The sequence below is a fragment of the Metarhizium brunneum genome, chromosome 1, assembly GCF_013426205.1.
Source record: "Metarhizium brunneum chromosome 1, complete sequence".
In the NCBI taxonomy this organism is placed as follows: domain Eukaryota; kingdom Fungi; phylum Ascomycota; class Sordariomycetes; order Hypocreales; family Clavicipitaceae; genus Metarhizium; species Metarhizium brunneum.
In genome coordinates, this window is record NC_089422.1 from 49,642 (window position 1) to 67,999 (window position 18,358).

General features: G+C 48.3%; 6 protein-coding genes across 6 annotated transcripts; 2 read left to right on the plus strand and 4 right to left on the minus strand.

Annotated features, from left to right (window-relative positions):
- Positions 1 to 443: 443 nt before the first annotated feature.
- Positions 444 to 1,522, plus strand: G6M90_00g000130 (uncharacterized protein; the record flags this gene model as incomplete). The annotated part of the gene is made up of 3 exons (XM_014687565.2): positions 444 to 560; positions 614 to 865; positions 920 to 1,522. 3 exons carry the CDS (start codon positions 444 to 446, stop codon positions 1,520 to 1,522), a joined length of 972 nt encoding a protein of 323 aa, XP_014543051.2.
- An 87-nt stretch (positions 1,523 to 1,609) lies between these two features.
- Positions 1,610 to 2,654, minus strand: swnN_0 (Oxidoreductase swnN; the record flags this gene model as incomplete). The annotated part of the gene is made up of 2 exons (XM_014687564.1): positions 1,610 to 2,479; positions 2,550 to 2,654. 2 exons carry the CDS (start codon positions 2,652 to 2,654, stop codon positions 1,610 to 1,612), a joined length of 975 nt encoding a protein of 324 aa, XP_014543050.1.
- A 4,800-nt stretch (positions 2,655 to 7,454) lies between these two features.
- On the plus strand, positions 7,455 to 9,227 carry LIP1 (Lipase 1; the record flags this gene model as incomplete). The annotated part of the gene is made up of 2 exons (XM_014687563.1): positions 7,455 to 9,006; positions 9,073 to 9,227. 2 exons carry the CDS (start codon positions 7,455 to 7,457, stop codon positions 9,225 to 9,227), a joined length of 1,707 nt encoding a protein of 568 aa, XP_014543049.1.
- Positions 9,228 to 9,959: 732 nt separating this feature from the next.
- On the minus strand, positions 9,960 to 11,218 carry sor6 (Major facilitator-type transporter sor6; the record flags this gene model as incomplete). Its single annotated transcript, XM_066129479.1, has 4 exons — positions 9,960 to 10,345; positions 10,454 to 10,652; positions 10,884 to 10,996; positions 11,062 to 11,218. The coding sequence occupies 4 exons, from the start codon at positions 11,216 to 11,218 to the stop codon at positions 9,960 to 9,962; spliced, it is 855 nt and encodes a 284-aa protein (XP_065985945.1).
- Positions 11,219 to 13,116: 1,898 nt separating this feature from the next.
- On the minus strand, positions 13,117 to 14,768 carry sor4 (Sorbicillinoid biosynthetic cluster transcription factor sor4; the record flags this gene model as incomplete). The annotated part of the gene is made up of 3 exons (XM_014687561.2): positions 13,117 to 13,630; positions 13,732 to 14,092; positions 14,162 to 14,768. 3 exons carry the CDS (start codon positions 14,766 to 14,768, stop codon positions 13,117 to 13,119), a joined length of 1,482 nt encoding a protein of 493 aa, XP_014543047.2.
- A 1,244-nt stretch (positions 14,769 to 16,012) lies between these two features.
- On the minus strand, positions 16,013 to 17,199 carry SAT4_0 (Satratoxin biosynthesis SC1 cluster protein 4; the record flags this gene model as incomplete). Its single annotated transcript, XM_066129480.1, has 5 exons — positions 16,013 to 16,272; positions 16,333 to 16,385; positions 16,454 to 16,827; positions 16,891 to 16,949; positions 17,007 to 17,199. The coding sequence occupies 5 exons, from the start codon at positions 17,197 to 17,199 to the stop codon at positions 16,013 to 16,015; spliced, it is 939 nt and encodes a 312-aa protein (XP_065986053.1).
- Positions 17,200 to 18,358: the final 1,159 nt, after the last annotated feature.

Consider the following 18,358-nt stretch of genomic DNA (forward strand, 5'->3'; position numbering starts at 1 on the left):
GGTGTAAAGTGTTCTGGCTATGGAGTAAGAATATCGTGGCCCAAGGACATCTGGGCGCCAAAACAACAAAGGCGACACAAGCAGCGAGCATCCGGGTCGTTGGCACAAGGATCGCTGCCTGCTGATGCTGTCCGACTCGACAGACATGCCTTACCTTCATCAATATCAACCCTGACCCTACCAACGACAGAGAGCTTCTACATGCAGCATTTTCTTCGTATGTTTAAACCACAAACATCCGAGCATGTCTTCATTGTGGTGAGCCTGTTTAACAGAGCACGAGTTGTGCAGGGAATATCGCCCGCATCGCACTTGCGATTGACCACGATGATAACGGATACCGGTCACTGCTCCCTATGGCACTCACTGAGCCATGCGTCCTCAACGCGGCACTGGCTGTGGCTGCATCGCATCATAGTCGGTGGCAGCGTATACCAGATACCATGTCCCGTAAATATTTGCGAGCCGCTTGCAAGGCTGTCCGTGATAGATTCACCGACCCGCGTCTCATAAAAAGCCCTGCTACATTAGCTGCCATGCTGCTCTTGGTTTCATACGAGGTGAATCACTATCGAAATTTGTGAAACGGGTGCCAACTAACACCTCTGTGCAGGTATTTTCAGGATCAAGCCGCTGGAAAGGCCACCACACTGCTATTCGCGGATGGATTCAGGGCCGAAGAGACTGTTCCGATATCGATTCCTTTCTCAAGAACTGGGTTTGTCTTATTGATACACAGAACGCCTTGAACCTCGGGACTTCAACCATTCCTGAGCTAGAAGAATGGATGGGCGCCGCCTCCTCTGATCGAGGCTACACAGTCGATGCACTGTTTGGATGTTCAGCGCGACTTCCAAGGCTTATGGTAGGGAAACCGGTCTGCTTGTTGCTATTTCTTGCTGATCTTTCTTCTGTCTAGGCTGCTGCCTCTCGCCTATACGTTGCCTCCAAACAGGCAGAAATCAGTGAGGATTGGGTACGGAGCCAAGCAGAGACCCTCCAGACCCGGATTCGATCCACCCGACTACAAGACAATTCCCAAATCATGATCGGATTGTCGTGCAATGATACCCCGCAAGAATTCTCCGTTACCGTCGGGGTTGATAGGGAGGAGCTCCGTCGGAGAGCGGGTGCTACGGCCGAGATATTTCGTCATGCAGCACACATCTATGTCCATCGCATCGCACACGCCCCGATGGAAGCCCTGACGCCAGAGACGCAAGAATCGCTGGAAACAGCATTGCAGCTTCTCACTCAGGTGCCAGATGCTCTGGGACCGGGGGCAAATTTGGGATGGTGTCTGGTGGTCCTAGGGGCGGAACTAGACATTGCGGAACAGCGTGAATACATCAATTCAAGATGGGACGGCTTACACCTCCTCGGAATCGATAACACCAGGAATGGTCAAAAAATTCTCGACGAGGTGTGGAATCATCGGGATCTAGTACGTCGCGGATTTGCCACCCCAGAGCGTTGGCAAGACACGATGCAGCGAATAGGGCAGTCACAGATTCTAGTATAGTGCCTGGCAGATATGCATATCTTGTTTAGTTCAACGTAAACTTATGAACTCGGCTTCTTTGACTGTTTGCCGATATTCCCGCAATTTTTATTTCCCTTTCCAAGCCATCTTGAGCAACCGCTCGATCACCATGGGTGGTTCTGTCCTTCCTCTGAACTCCATGACAAGGTCCAGGTGATCTGTCAATTTGTCAAACTGGAAGGATCCCAGGGCTATAGAAGCCTCCAAGTCTGCCGTGAGAGCCTTGACCTGCTCTATGCCACCCGGGAAGCTGTCAGCGATTGTAATGTTCCTGGGGAGCAGCTTATTCTCGTGCTTGGTCAACTTCTGGATTGGTTGGTACGTAACGTCAAGCCGGTGCTTTAAATTCTCCTCAAACAAAGTGATTAGCTGGTTAATTGATATGCAACTAGCTGCCGTAGTCATGACACGGGGCCAAGCGTCGAGTTCAAGGGCGAGTGCTGTGTACCGCGCGGCGTCTTGGGCCAAGGACATTGCCATCCTGGACTCTCCATCTCCTGGGACATTGGCCACACCATTGGTCGGATCTACTATGAAACAAACCTCGCGAAGAGAGGTCTCCAAGTTTGGCATAGCAAAATAGTCCATAAACATGCCCGCATAAATGTATGAGAACTCAAGGTTTGTCTTCTCCAGTTCCCGACGCGCACTGGTGTGGAACTTCTTGTGCGGATACGGCAGGACTTCGTCCGGCAAGTCGTAGTCAACGTTGAACTCGGACGGGATAAACCGATTCACTGTTGAGGCCATCTCAGAGGCTCGGATGAGGTTTATTTGAGAGTCGCTAGCGGCAGGAAAATCCAGGGAAAATGCGCAAATAACGGTTTGTATGTTATAAGATTCCAAAACTTTGGCAAGTTTATCCACGGATGAATAGTCTGTCTCTATGACAGTAGTCAGAGGAGGCGACCTTGAAGGTACGACGGTTTTGGGTAGCTATTCGTTTCCCATTAGATATCGACATGAATAAATCACGTTCAAGGGATATTTCCAGCATGGGTCTTACCTCCCGAGACATTACATAGACTTCATATTTCCCTCTCTCGACCAGGGCGCCCGTAATACGGCTGCCCATGTCGCCTAGACCACCAGCGACGGCCACAGCAGACATGACTGGAGACTTTAAGAGGCACTGCTATATCCTCCCAATAACCATAACTTGTGAATATCAAGTTCAATGTGTCTATTACTTGTTAAGCGAGGCAAGTATTTACACTCTATTTCGACGGTAATTGTGAAACTTGGCGTCGGGTCCGTCGGATGGTATTACAAAGATGCAAAAACTGAACATCCCAATTGGCCTCAAAGAAATACATCCACACCAAAACAGACGGAATAGTTTTTCCGGACAATTACAAGGGGATGAGTATGTCTATTAGGACCTCAAATATTTACGCCATGGGGCTAGGGATAAATTCGTCATTGGCACAAAAGCCTAGCATGATCCGTCACGTCATGAGACAAAAGTCTAGTCCAATCACAAAGAGACATATTTCGATCGCATTAAAGGTTTTTACTAAAATGGCTGTTCCATTCTATTCTACTGGGTCATTGTTTGCTCCGATATCAACTAAATTGAATTTCCTCAAGAATTTTTCCAGAGCAATCGCCAAAGCCTACGAGCCCATGTGCTTCCGTTCCGCAAAGACCCTCAATCCGAATCTCATCTCCGTCAAGCAGGAATAGTCTTTCATTGCCATTGACCAGTCCGATCCCCCGCCTGCCGCCCGTGTTTTGTCCGAGCATGCTCCCACGCGCAGTAAATTCCGGTCCACTAATAGTGCCGCTCCCCAGCAGGTCGCCGGGCCTCATGGGACAACCTGACACAGTGTGGTGAGCCAACATCTGTGGAAATAACCAGATGAGATTCCTGGCGTTTGTACGTGTAATGACAGTTCCGCTCCATCGGGTGCAATAAGAGTAACCGTGAGCTGGATGTCGTGCTGGTTAGTTTGGCCCGTTGCTGGCGTCTCCCGGAGATACGGCAATAGCTCAGTCTCGTTAGGATACCAGACGCTGAGAATGGTTCCAATGCATCTAGAAGAATAATCCATAAGCTGATAGTATTGCCGAAGTTCTTAGCATTAAATGGTCCTAGTGGCACGTATTCCCAAACCTGTATATCGCAAGCAGACCAGTCATTCATGAGAACATAACCAAAGATGTACTGAGATGTTTCGCCAAGTGCCGCAAGTTGCCCTATAGGACTTGCTTTGCAGATAAAGACGCCGAGCTCCAGTTCAATGTCTAGACGACGAGAGGGGGAGAAGGTAGGTACTTTATCGCCGGTATCTGAATGAGTGAGAATCTGGCCCGACGGACGTCGAATTGGCGTCTTTGAAACGACCACAGAAGAAACTCTGCCATGACAAGCAACAAGAAGATGCCTGTAGTTTGGCTGGAGTGCATTCTCTGCCCCGCGAAACAGAGAGCCGACCGCGAAGGCATGATTGATGCCGACAAAGAAATATGTGTAGTCTCCGATATCCATGGGAAGGTGAGGGTCACATTTCCTAAGGGCAAGACTGCCTCCTGCATTAGTGAATTATTGTTCTGAAAAATATGTGCCCTTGGTGACCCTTGCGTTAGGACATCCTGCAAGTATGTCCGGACTTTGGAGTGGACGGGTCGACCCAAGGCGGCAAAGGCATTTAATGTTGTCGATGAGAAAACATGAAGCTTTCCTCGGACGGCGTCCAACTCTTAGAAGCCATTTTTCTCTTCAAATACCTTAAGATCAATGACGTTTTCCCCAATAACTGTAGCAGGGCGATGTTAAGGAGCAGCTTTGATACTGATGATGCCAAAAGGGATATTAGCCAGAGAAAATAGCGAATTCGCTGCCACAGGAAGCCAGGACTAATAAGATATTTTAAATTTTAAGTTTATTCTTAGAGTATAAACTGTTAAAATACGGTAGGTCAAAGAAGGAGATATACTATTAATAAATTACTAGAATAAATCCCGATGCTGTCTAATATTAAACTACGTGTCTAGAGCTTTTGTAGGCGACAAGAGAAGTTTCTAGAAAATTAAGAATTTCTTGTAAGCTTTTAGATGTGCTTAGAATATTTTACACTGGTGTAATAGCAAGGACTGCGATTATGACGGCTCATTTCCTTATTAGCCAAGTTGTTCGAAGCGAATTATATATTCTCCCACCACTCCACAACTTCCGACGCCAGGTTACTAATAAAAATGGGCCAACTTCATCGCAACTACAATCCCTGTTGTAAATTGAAGACTATGTATGCCACGCGCCTTTTCCCTTGATTAGTCCTTCAATGTTATATATGATAAAAATAGCCATACTTTCCACCGACGTTAGCCTCCTCTACCGCTTTCAGGAGCATTACTATTCCTATATACTCCTCCATTCATAATTCTGTAGCTTCATTTAGAAGTTTTAACCAACTCTCCTACTTGTATCCCTATCAAATTATTCCAAATCATGCCAGTGACCAATTTCTCTATCCCGGAGAAGTATCGGTACCTCAGCGGCTTCCAATCTTACCATCAGTACGTCTAGCTATAATCATGCCACCCGCGGGCAACCTAGGTGTTCTTGCTAGGCTCTATTAACGATACACACATCAATAGAACTGAGGCAGTCCCTGGGGCCTTGCCTGTGGCGGCTAATTCACCCCAAAAGCCGCCCTATGGCCTGTACACTAAGAAGCTCTCTGGAACTGCCTTTATTGCCGCTCGGAGTGAAAACTTGCGGAGTTGGTTGTATCGAATCCTACCATCTGCGGCACATCTTCCATTTGAGAGGTCCGATATCTCTCAGGAGCCAGCCAACATTTATTAAATCCCGTAACAGCTGAGATGGGATCCATTTGATCTGGATAACGTTGCAGACTGGCCTCGTGGCTTGAGAAGACTTGGAGGTGTAGGTGATCCGACCGTCAAGTCAGGTTTAGGCATCGAAATTTTTGTGGCTGGGAGCTCAATGCCAACCAAGGAAGCCTTTTACTCGTCCGACGGCAACTTTCTCATAGTCCTGCAACAAGGGGTTCTGGACATCCAAACCGAATTCGGTCGCAGTCTAGTGAGACCTAACGAGATTACTGTTATACCGCGGGGTGTAGAGTGCTGTATTGGTCTGCCAATGGTCCCGTCCGTGGCTACATTCTCGGAATTGACGATGGTCACTTTAAACTGCCAGAGCTCGGACCGATTGGCTCCAACGGTCTGGCGAATACTAGAGACTTTGAGATGCCAGTTGCAGCATTTGACAACTGGGAGGACTCCCCGTGGATAATCTACAATAAATTCACAACACCATCTTCGCAGCTTCCCAGGCACACACTCCCTTTGATGTTGTGGCCTGGCATGGAAACTATTATCCTTACAAATATGACCTTGGTCGCTTTAATAATATTGGCAGCACCAGCTTTGATCACCCGGATCCAAGTATCCATACCGTGCTCTGCAACCCTAGTGCAGACTTTGTCATCTTCCCGCCACGGTTGCTTGTTTAAGAAGACACATTCAGGCCGCCTTGGTACCACCGCAATACCATGTCTGAGTTTATGGGGTTGATTATGGGTGAGCATGACGCCAAAAGCGGTGGAGGCTTCCGTCTGGTGCTGCCGGGGCTAGTCTGCATAAGGTCACCAGTGCACACGGTCCAGATTCCGATACTCACGCCAAAGCCAGCAACATGGAACTAAAGCCAACCAAGGTTGGAGACGGCAGCATGGCTTTTATGTTTCAAAGTCCTCAAATGATCGGTGTGACAGATTGGGGCCTCGAGACCCTGCAACAAGGTACAGGAGCATTATAATGAAGAATCATGGGTTCCACTCAAAAGGAGATATCGGGGTCCAAGACCAGGTTACTTCGGTCACTCAGAGTCGGAATAGATGACCAAAAGTGTCAATTAGCTAAGGTTCATTTAATAATCTTTTAGCTACGCCCGGTATATTGAGAGATAAAGTACAATTATTATGTTTACTTGGTATATTGGGATTAATTACAGTGAATTTATACTAGTTCTCAAATGCAAGTCACAACCACCCATTCTTATATAGCTCTTAAGAGTCTCTATTGCTTCCTGTGCCATATTTGGCGGACATTTGCTACGTGCGACATTTAAGCAGGAGAAACATATACTTAATGCATAATTTATTGGTTTGTAACACGCTTGTGGTTAAATAAGCCCCGTGCCCCTTATAAAGAATTTGCAGTATTCCACTAGTTGTACTCTCCCACTCGGTATGCACCTACGTTGTATTGTTAATGTGTTTTGCTATGAAATTTATAGACCTATCGAATAAAGTAACAGGTTTGCATTTTCTTGTGCTTGGTAATATATTAACTAGTTATTGTCCTTAGCACTCAGTTTTACAAATACACCGGCAATCTTCCACGGACCGCAGACCAAACAAAGTAGCCGGTCGGATTAGACTCCTATTGGTCGCCGCTGTTCCGAGGTTACAGCTACTATTCCAATCCAATGCTAGCTCGCACGAATGGGAGTGGAGTCCACCAGGGATAGCATTTCCCGTCTTCTGGGTTCGACGTTGTCCTGAGGGACTTCCACCCCTGTCATTATCCTAGCATCCATTATTCCATAGTTAGTTATCGTTGTATGCTACAGACAAACTTTGTACGGCGCGCAACTGACTCCCGAGGGAGCTTCTTCATTGGTGCATCTGACGCCTGCCGCGCGGGCGGCATGGAATCATGTCAATATTAGTTGCCTTCAACTAGACGTCGATTATAAATCGCTCACATCGATCCTAGTAGCTAAGAAACTTTCCGCTAAGAAACTTTCCCTCAAGAGGTCATTGCTCAACTGCGGTGGTCTCTCTACGTGTATATATAAATATGACATTTCTATGCTCCGAATGTTCTAAACTATGACTTCCTTCAGAAAATTGAACTCCATCTTGCTTAACCCAAAATGCAGCTTCCATTTACAACTACGGCTGTGCTTCTCATGGCTTGCAATGCTTTAGCGGGAGTTGTACAGCCGATTTCAGTGCCAGCGGTTCATATACGGAACGGAACGGTTGTTGGCAACTATATCGAGTCCCACAACCAAGATGCTTTCTTAGGAATCCCTTTCGCGCAGCCCCCAATCGGAGACCTTCGTTTCAACGCGCCCCAGTCCATCAGTGAGGGCTGGAAGTCCCCTTTAAATGCGACGGCATACGGCGCTCACTGTATCAATTACCTACTAGGCCTGCCATTGGATCCCGCCGATCTCGCCACCAGGTACCCCCAGAGCGAGGACTGCCTAACAATCAATGTGGTCCGGCCAGCAGGGACGAAACCCAACGCGCGTCTTCCTGTGCTAACTTATATTTATGGCGGCGGTTTCCAAGAAGGGGGCTCTGCCGATGCCAGGTACAACACTACCGCTCTGGTTGACAAGTCGGTTCAGATTGGCCAGCCATCGATTGTGGTGACCATGAACTACCGTCTTCAGGGATGGGGCTTCTTGGCCGGGGATGAAGCTCGCAAGCAAGGTCTCCTGAACCTTGGTATTCAGGACCAGCGACTTGCTCTCCGGTGGATCCAGGAAAACATTGAAGCCTTCGGAGGTGACCATCGGCGCGTCACTATCCAAGGCGAATCAGCCGGTGCTCTCTCGGTGGGCTTTCACTTGTTGGCCAATGGGGGGCGGGATGATGGTCTCTTTAATGCTGCAATTTGTCAGAGCGGCGGACCTTACAATGCTCTGAGCTTTCCGTCAGATGCCCAGTCCCAGAAAACGTATGAGAGTGTTTTGAAGGCAATAAACTGCACAGATGCTTCCGACACGTTGAAATGCCTACGCGCCGCGCCTTTTGACACTTTGAACACGGCGTTCGCTAGTCTCTCGTTCTTACCTGTTATCGACGGAACCCTTGTCCCCGAGTACGCCTCTACTGCTCTTGCTAGTGGCCGATTTGTCAAGGTCCCCTTGCTTATCGGTGCTAATACCGACGAGGGCAAGGTGTTTGCTGGCATGGGCGTCAATACCACGGAAGAATTTGCTGGCTTCATCGAGAAATACCCGTATGTACATACCACTACCAACGCAACTATCCGCGATTTGCTGGAAGCGTACCCTGAGCCGGGCACCAACTCGACCCATGGTCAATCGGATGATACACTCCCAGTCTCTGCGCCCTACGGAGCTCAGTTCTTGCGCGCCGCTAGGTATACCGGAGACGTCATGTTCATTGCCGGACGGCGGTACACGTGCGAAACTTGGGCTCATTATGGCGTCCCCTGCTACAGCTACCGGTTCAACACGATTCCTGGCGCCACCGATCCCCTCTACCTTGGAGCTACTCACTTTGAGGAGGTTGCATTTGTCTTTGATAACGTGTTGGGACTAGGCATGCCATCAAATGCTTTTGATGTTGAGCCTGCCGAACGGAAACAGAGCTACAAGCAGTTGGGTGACACTATGAGCCGAATGTGGATGAGCTTTTCCGCGACTCACTCCCCCAATAATCACCGAGGTATTTTTTTCTCCATGTATCAATCTACCTTTCAAGATATCTTTGCTAATATCTGTGTTTTACAAGTGAAATCAATGCGTACGCTCTGGCCGGCGTACAACCTGAAGAACCCCCAGAACATGGTGTTTGATGGAAACATCACCAGCTTCGTGGAGAAAGATGACTGGCGTATTGACGCACTCAAATTGATCATCGAGAGATCATCGGATTTTTCTCGTTAAAAGTCTCTGCTTAGTCCCATTCTATTCTGTAACGGGCCGAGTCCGGTGTGGCTCGGTTTACACTTCGCCGCCCCGGCCTGCGGTGGGATATTAGTACTTGACTCCAACTGCAAGAGGGCCAAAACACGAGTGGCACAACTGTACAAGCAAGGACTTTGGTCAAAGTAGTTTCAGAATAGAAGGCTCCCTTTACACCTTATAGAGCGCGTGCCAAGATGGCTACTTATCCTACATATACTGGGCTGTAAGCATTATCCTCTCGGCACCGTTTGACTTCGGATGCGTCCTCGTTATTCTACCGATTGTTAAGTACCTTATTGATGCATATACTGCGTATGCGGCCTCTGTTCTGGCGGCAGCAGCGGTCTTTCGCTCAATCTTAGGCGTTGTATTCCCTTTGTTCACATCCAAGATGTACCACAATCTTGGAATCCACTGGGCCACCTCCATCCCAGCCTTTCTGACGTTGGTCTGCATGCTGTTCCCACTTATTATGTATCGGTATGGCGCAGTCGTGAGGGAAAAGTGCAAGTATGCTGCAGAAGCGGCTGAGATTATGAGGAAGATGCAAGGGAAATGGGTCCAAAAAATTAGCTGTTATTTGCTATTCAGAGAACAGTATACTGGGGTAGTTGGTCCATGAGAAGGCGAACATGCCAATAGGCAGAGCAACTGCACCAACAATAGAAGGTGGCAGACAGAATCTGGGGGTTCTCTTGGATGGTTCCAAGTTCATAAAATGGCCATTGTTATCATAGATGGCAACCCAAGTCCTGTAATGATTCCAACAGCCATCCCAAGGAAAGCAAGTCCACCAAAGCCTGGGCTCCGTTTGCGAAGCTCGTTGTAAACAATGGGAATGGCTCCCAGAAACATGTAGATAGTGCCGTATATAATAGCCATGTAGAGTGACGCAATAAGAACAATATACTCGCGGAAGAGCAGGATCCAAGGTCGTACCAGAGCTCGCCCAAAGACCTCTGATGGCTGCTTCTTACCCATATTCTTCTCCAGGACACTTATGTAGACCTTTTCATCAGCCTTGGAAAGGGCAATTGCTTTTCTGTCTAGTAAAACTGGTCCATAGGTCTCGGGGACCAAGATGACGCCAATGAGACCTATTCGTGCCCTGTCAGCGATCGGTTCGCAAGCATCAACATGAATGCTGAAAGAAAATACCTATGACGCCGATAAAGATAGTGCAGATACCTGCACCCATCTCTAACCAATATATTCGGTGGCAAATCCACCAACGTTGGGGCCGATAATGGGACCGAGAAATGGTGCGACACAGTATATTGTCATCGCCAAGCCTCTTCGAGCAGGAGGGAAGAGGTCCGCAATAGCACCACCGGAATTAACTAGCGGTGATCCTCCGAATGTACCAGCAAGAAAGCGCAAAACGAGAAGCGTGGCAATGTTGGGCTACCAGAAGAATCTGCGATAAAGGATACCATGGCGATATGGGAAACAATCCAAGGAAACTGTCTTCCACAAAGCTCGGATCTATCAGTGAAATGGCGACGGTTAGTATTCGAACCTCGCTTGTAGGTAGTGATGAATGCAGCCGAAACTTACTACACAAGGCAAAAGTAACAATTAGCTTTTTGTGACCGCAAGGAAAACTATTGTCAATAAGCGTACATATATACGTACCAAGGGACCCCATACTGCTGGACCGATTGCGAAGCCCAAGACGAAGACAGAAACACCAGTAATAAAGACCGTGGTGCTAATGCTAAACTCGCTCATAATTTCCGCAGATGAGACTGAATACGCCGAAGACGTAAATGCGACAGCAAAAACAGAAAAGTTGACAATTGCGGTTAGGAACCATTTTCTAATCTGCCCCAATTCATGGGATTGCTCTGGTCGTCCTTCTGGAACTCGACGATGAAGGGATCCTCCGCCGTGCCAGTGCCATTAAACGGGTGAATTTTTTCGGTGTCGACGGGGTCAGCCGGAGTCTGGGGTCCGGAGTCTTGAGACATTCTGACAATGACAATGACAATGGAAAGGCACTGTATGATGAAATGGATCGAAATCAACTGCCGCCATGGCAGGACAAATCTCCGAAATTTAACTCTTCACCCATTTATACCACAAGTTGGCTTGCATGCAGAGGCCGCTCACACAAATATCGGGCCAGCATTTCATGGGCTCTGCTTGGCCAAGACATAGAAAAATCGCATTCAGTTATGATTGGATATAGGCTAATTTAGGCGGACCTGCGTAGTTTATCAGCGTCCAGTCTCATTATTTAACTGAACTCCGCCCTAGCCAATAATCGTTTATACCGACCCATGCTTGCAAGACTTTACTTGATGAAAAGTCGGACAACTGCGATTGCATAAGCTTCCGACTCTTCGACAATAAGCGACCGACTTCTTTAAGAGTGTGCCAGGATATGCCTTGAGGCAACACAAAAGGTCACATCCCTCATTGCCGAGATACATGACCATAGTGAGCCGATGATTATTCTACCATGGTGGTATCGGGTATGCTATTTACATGTCGCAGGCACTCACTTCCTAGCTGCGATGTTTGCGTCTAACCTATTCACCTCATCCATCGAACAGTCTTTCTACCATGTTCTAACAACACTAAAGGCACACGAGCACTTGAGTTTATACATCCCTGAGTGTGCTCAAACCTTCAAAACACTGTCAACGAGAATCTTGAACACTCGATGCTCTAATTCAGTTAACCATGGTGCAATGCCTCTAGATGAAGCGGCTTCTGGGCTTTTTCTAGATAACATATTCCAGGATGTAAACTTTGATCTTGATGACTTTTTGAATAATACTTAAAGTAAAGCTCGTGCTCCGTGCGTGATTTTTCACGTCCATGTATCATCTGTCTGGTCCAATTGACTCGCATTGTGATTATTCATTGCCTGTCCCATGTCCAATTCCAGTTTGTACAATAGTTCTGCAGCAAACTTGTTCACTTGACTTATGCGTCGGAGTGCGATGAGCCAGTCATTGACGGCATCTTGTCTTCCCTGGACTGCATCCACTGTACTTCGAGTTGAAGTTGAATAAGGGACTTCGGCATTGAGAAACCTTTCCACCAGGGCGATGGCGTTTGGGAAGAAAGGGTGCATCTAAAGATCATAGCTACCCGTCAGTACCAACATCCACAGCAAGCCTGCATGTGGCGAGTGTCAGGTATACACGGGCACAAAATACCTTGAAGAATGCAATACGCGGAGCAGTTTTAATGATGCCAACTACTTCGGAAGCGACTTGGTGCGCTGCCGGTTTGCACGCCATTGCCATCAAGTGGTGATCCAGCGTCTGCCAAGATGTCAAGTGGCATTTGCTATGCTGCACAGGGACAGACACACGCCGTAACCCAAGATGCGAGTGAATACCAGCATTGGGTCACATCGTGACACCTCGGTTTCGCACGCCTTCGCGGCCGCTGATGCAAGCCACGGGTGTCTCTGCCAAAAGTGTTGCGAATCTGGTGCAGATATGGGCGTAGATTGCATACCTAGCTTGCCATGTGTCATGCAGCGTGCGAATAAATTAGCCACAACGACGCAGCGGGCAAAGGGAGGCAACATATTGATGCCGTTGCCGGCTTTGCTTTCGTCTGTCGCCCCGACGAGGAAACCCATTGGCGAGACAGGCTCTTGGCTACCACTCTGGAACTCAGCCTCCGCCATGGGAAGTCGCGTGTAGTTGACATCTAATTGAATTGAAAGGGCGGGTTAGCAGCGGCACATCAGATGGACAGAAATTGATTGACTCGACCCCCACACTTCGCTGCTGGAACTTACTATCTCTTCCATTAGCATCATCGGTTGGTCATTGAGCATCGTAGAGAGTCGATCAAGGAGAAAGGCACTCAAAACAGTTCGCCCCTTTTCCTCCACACTAATCTACGTCTGTTGCAAGATTGGCTCATCTGCTTCATTGTTTGACAGGCACAGTTGCGCATTCCAGCTCGTCTCAGCAGGCGAAGTACTGATATGGCTCCTGTGGGCGTCCATCTTATACAGTCCAGAGAGCTGAAGAAGGCGGAAGGCTCGCCTGGCAGTGACCAAGGCCTGAATCCCATAATTTCGTAAAACATCATAGTAGGCGAGCAAAAGCCAAGCTTGGATGCGCTCGTGGTCAATCTTCTGCTGCTCCTGCGGCGGCTTTGGTCTTGCCATCCATGGCAGACCAGTCTCGCCGCATGCGTCCTGTGTTTTGAGCATGCGCCGCGTCAAAGCATACATGATTTGCACAATGTCGCAGAACTGAGGTGACATGGCGGAGGCAATGGTTCTCATGGCAGACCGCAGAGCGGTGCGAGCCGGCGAGGTGTCTGCGTCGCCTGCCCAAGCAAAGTATCGTCGCTTATGGATCATGGGGGCAACGGGGTGTACTCTCTCAAAGTAAAGTAAATCGCTTTGCGTCCCGATATGTCAGTCCCATCGTCTTATTTAAGCATATTCTATTATTGGGGACTAGATGGGCGCTTCGGCCAACGTACAGTTCTATCAACCGACAAGGACGGCATATGTCCCGGGGCTGTCGCCGATTGCGGAGTAGGAATTTGTGGATAGGAGTTTTGAAATATGCCAGGTTCGGTCTGCCAGCCTTCGCAAATGCAAGCTGCCATGGAAGTCGCTGTTGACGCCGTCGTAAGATCGGGTGTAAGTGTCGGCATCTGTTTCAAGCCCGAACCTGGTTCAAAGAGCGCCAACGCCCCTGGATCAGAACCCATATCCAACCCAATATCGGTGCTCGCGCTCGAGGAAATAAGGTCGCGTTCAGGGCTTACTTTTTTAGATGGTTTGGGGGAACTGTCGCGCTCTTTTGGTAGATTCGAAGAATCAGGTTGTCCACCTAGCCGCTGCTCTAGCAACACTGAGATGGATGTCAGCGACCCGTCTCATTGTTCAAGATTCGAGTTAGGGTGATTTGCTCCTGACTCACTTAATCTTGACCGTAAATCTTTTAGTTGGCCCTTCTTTGGGCCACGCTGAGATCTCTTGTCGACAACAACACAAGTTCTTCCAGACTCTGCGCATATCCCACACCGCGGTCTTACCCGGTCACAGCGTGCCTTGCGACGACGGCATTCTTCACAAGCCAGTTCAGGCTCTTGCCCAGCATCACCAGATGAGGTAGTCGTGGTGGTGTTCACTATGTTGAGTAGGACTTCTTTGTTCACACTATTTGGTACTGGGATCGTAGAGCAAGATCGGACACGCTCAAGATGAGATGATGGTTCGGCAGCGGGAAAGGCGTTATATGGTCTGGCTTGGCCTGAGTGCCTGGGGTAACACCCTCGGAAGCGAGAATAATTACCTGCCGAGCTCAGGAGCTCAACTTCTTTCCTCATCTTTGGTAAACCTTTGTAGCGTACGACTTGTATCTCCATCTTGAGTTGCGAGATTACGCAGTCTAGTTTCGCAACACGCCCGTCGTAGTTGTCCAGCTGGTATCCTGGCGGCTTGTTTCGCAGGTGTGCCGATGCCTTGCATTGCCTGAACCCAAACAGAACGCCTCCATATACATATCTGCATGCATATACGGCCATTCTGGGGAAACCTGTGTGAATTTGTGACAGTTCTGCCCACCAATGAGGTTAATATCCCCGCATCATGTGCCCGTCAGTTAGACATTTGTTTGAGCAAATGAGCAAATAGGGCCAAGCCCTTCCCCTTCATGGCGGTGCGGCTGAGATCCGACAGCTGCAGTTGCAACTGGTTAGCCCTGGTGGTTGTCTGAATTAATCATGTTCGGTATATGCTTGATGCTGTCTGGTCTGGATTAGTCGCTTATGTACAGGACCGTTAAGACCCCTAATTGGCAAGACTAACGCCACGGCTAGCAGATTCGACGGGGCCACATACAACGACTTTCTGATAATCCGTTTTGTTGTTATGATCAGGCACCTTCCGCATCCATGGGTTTGGCTGCAACAGCCGCCCGTCGTCGTAGTGTTGAGAAGACACGCAAGTGCGGCCGAAAAGGAGAGAGGAACAACCTCACATTAAACCAGTCAAAAATAGATGCGCTAGGTTGATGTGTCACACTTATTTAATTTTACGGTGGCGCCTTTTGTTTTAGCACACCGAGAGACAGGCTGCGGAGGCATGATTCTGTCACACAAAATATTGACGCCACGTAGGATGCGGAGCAGTTGGGCCTTGTATGGGGTATTACAACAGTTTCTCTTGCTGCGTCACCAATCACGCAAAAAGCGAAAAAAGACAGCCTCCTCCGTACTCTGTACATGGTACCGCTGCATGAAGCTTGACTGTGGGACGAGAAAAACTGGAATCCATTCTAGTATGAAGTACATGCTCCGAAATGTCAGATATCAGTGTGTTCCAGCCTGGTTCAAGTACCAGCGCATGACCAGCGTGCATAAAGGTCGAAACCAATCGGTCCGTCTCTCGCGACACGAGAAGTGGTATGGCTGGAATTTGCTTATCTCGTTCACGTAATCTGAGACAGCCAACTTACTCCATATTGTAGCGGTAGGGCCACTGGTATGCAGAATGCATGTAATCGGTGGTAGTGTCTAATCCGAGAATCCTGGATAACCCTGACCCTATGTAGCTACTTTCTAGAAAAGAAAAGACAACATAGACATTATGCCACGAGGCACGCTACTGATCAAGAGTGGTCGAAGTATATTTATTTGAATGTAATTAACTTTATTATGTTAATGGGTAACGGCGCGCGTACTCCACTGCTCTGCGATCAACTTGTCTTGAGATAAGGACACTGACCTGCCGTAAGCCGTGGACTTTCTTGTCGACGAGGCGCCAACAATCACACATCATTGGAAACAGCGGGATGCCTGGTGCCGCTAGCGGTCTCTAGATTGATCCCATGATCCGATGTGCGGTCCGACGACGGCGGGAAAGCCTTTCTCACAAGAAGAAGTCTGCTTCCGCACGCCAAGATTTTAGCGGCCAGGCTGCTAAAAAGGTGAGTCTTCGTGAGAAGTGGTCTAAAGGTGATGGCGCAGCAGCAGATAATACTAAGGGCCATCTGCACCGTCGTCCCGACGCCCATAAAGATTTGATTGCCTAAGTTACCAAAACTTCAGTCAAATCTGCTGCTCCTCGGTCATTCCTATTGCAACTTACCATAAGCTGCTGGAAACGCAAGACCGGCCTTTATAAAGCCAATAATTCCAGCCCTTTTAAAATATTAGACAAGTTGACTCAGGGAATTAAATTGTTTGAACTTTAGGAACAGAATACTCACAGTGCTCCAGAGATGAAAAGAAGTGAAAGCTTCCATTTAGTCTTTCGGCTGGTTTGTAGACTGCGAAGCATAAAGATAGCAAGGGTTGCCATGGCAAAGTCGACAAATGAGTTGACTGGCTCGGCACGAGCCATAAATGCAGCCGAAATAACAATACACGATTCATTGGTGGCTCGGGACTTTTGCACCGGCCAGCATTCAAGCGCTTCAATCACCATGGTGGGAATAGTATAGATAATTTGGAGTATACCAAGGGCTTTAATCCAGAGCGAGTAAGCTTTCTTGACGCCGAAAATACGGTGATAGAGGAATAGAATACTAAGTTTAGCACATAGTTGGTTTGGGGCAAACATGAGCGTCGCAATAACCAAAGGCTGAGTTGTGTTATTAGAGGCGTTTTGCTGATAAGAATCGGCCAAAGGTACCAACAAACATACTAGAAGACGCGAAGTTGCACTCGATTTCGTGAAGTCCATATCGTCAAGGTAAGTTGCAGCTAGTTTCAATTAGTCTTGGATCTATCGACGACAGCCATACACCAACATACATATACCTGTAATTACGGTCCATGTAATATAAAATACCAGAGCTCCCAGGGCGAGCCAATCCTCAATGCCAATTTTACCCAACGATACCCGAGAGGCAATAAAGCGAAGAGCGGTTGCTATAACGCAGATAGGTGTGAATACAAGACCAACAGCAAATACAAGACTCTGTACAGGGTCGTTGAAGATGCCCCAAGCCATCTCCTAGTCGACAAGAGGCTCCAACTTGCTGAATTGTGGAGGGCTTCATGCGACTTGCTATCAGATGGGATGTTTTGGAAAGAACGGGGGGAGTGCTTCTGTGTCCAGGTATTTGAAAACCTACGGGCTGAGTTGTCACACAACCTCGCACAACCCGGAACCGAAGTACTGGTGCCGTACTCGGTATTACTCGTCTGTGTACGGACCACACCGCCATAAAGTGACGTCTGTTGGATGTGGCACAGAATGCAGAGATGAACCACAATGCTACCCATGCCGCTTACGACACTGCGCAATGGGTCAATACAACAGCGTGGATACATTGACACCAGACTACTCCGTACAACAGGGCCATTTACGCCTCACCCAATAGTAGTAAAAGGGGCTGGCGATCTCTTGGCCCCCATCAGGCCAATAGGAACGCGTCGGTGCTCCGTAAGCAAAGTGCCAGGAAGGGAAGGGTCCGGTCTGGTGAGAAATGTCAAAGTATGGAGTACTTCGTACAATGTGGTACTCGGTATATAGGTTCAAGAAACCAGACTTGACATTAATAAAGGCAGGGGGTAAGCCTTTCTCCCTGCCGGCCCCCGTCCTCCCCGCCCCATTTATAACTACTTTACCTCACGTCATCTCTTTCATCCAAGCCCCTTTCGTACAAATAGTAGCGAAGAAATTCTCATATCTCCTATTTAATCGGTTGTATTTATAGACACTATGCTGCAACACTAAATAAGGGGGGCATCTCCCCGGTTGAATTCACGACAACATGTTGACGATTTATGAAGTCCAAGGATAAGAGGCTGTTGTTCCAATTACGAAAGCACTGTCGGCGATCGAGAGAGCATAGTGGAATCTCCGAACCCTATCGCAGTCATTGGGAGCGGCTGGTGCTGCTTACTGGGCGACACTAATATGCTCTCCAGCTTATGCAAGAATGTTTTTTGAACTACCTGCTCACCAGCATCCGAAGCAAGGGTACTTGACCCTTGGGTCCGCCTGCCGCTGGAAACTGTCTACGAAGCTGCAAATGCCAACGGGCGATTTATTGATAGCCTGTGGGGATCAGATATTGCTGCATATGCGGGCATCATCATATCTGGTTATGCGAACAATCATGAACCGCCGAGCCCTTGTCACAAGCGGCAACCCATCAGAAGCA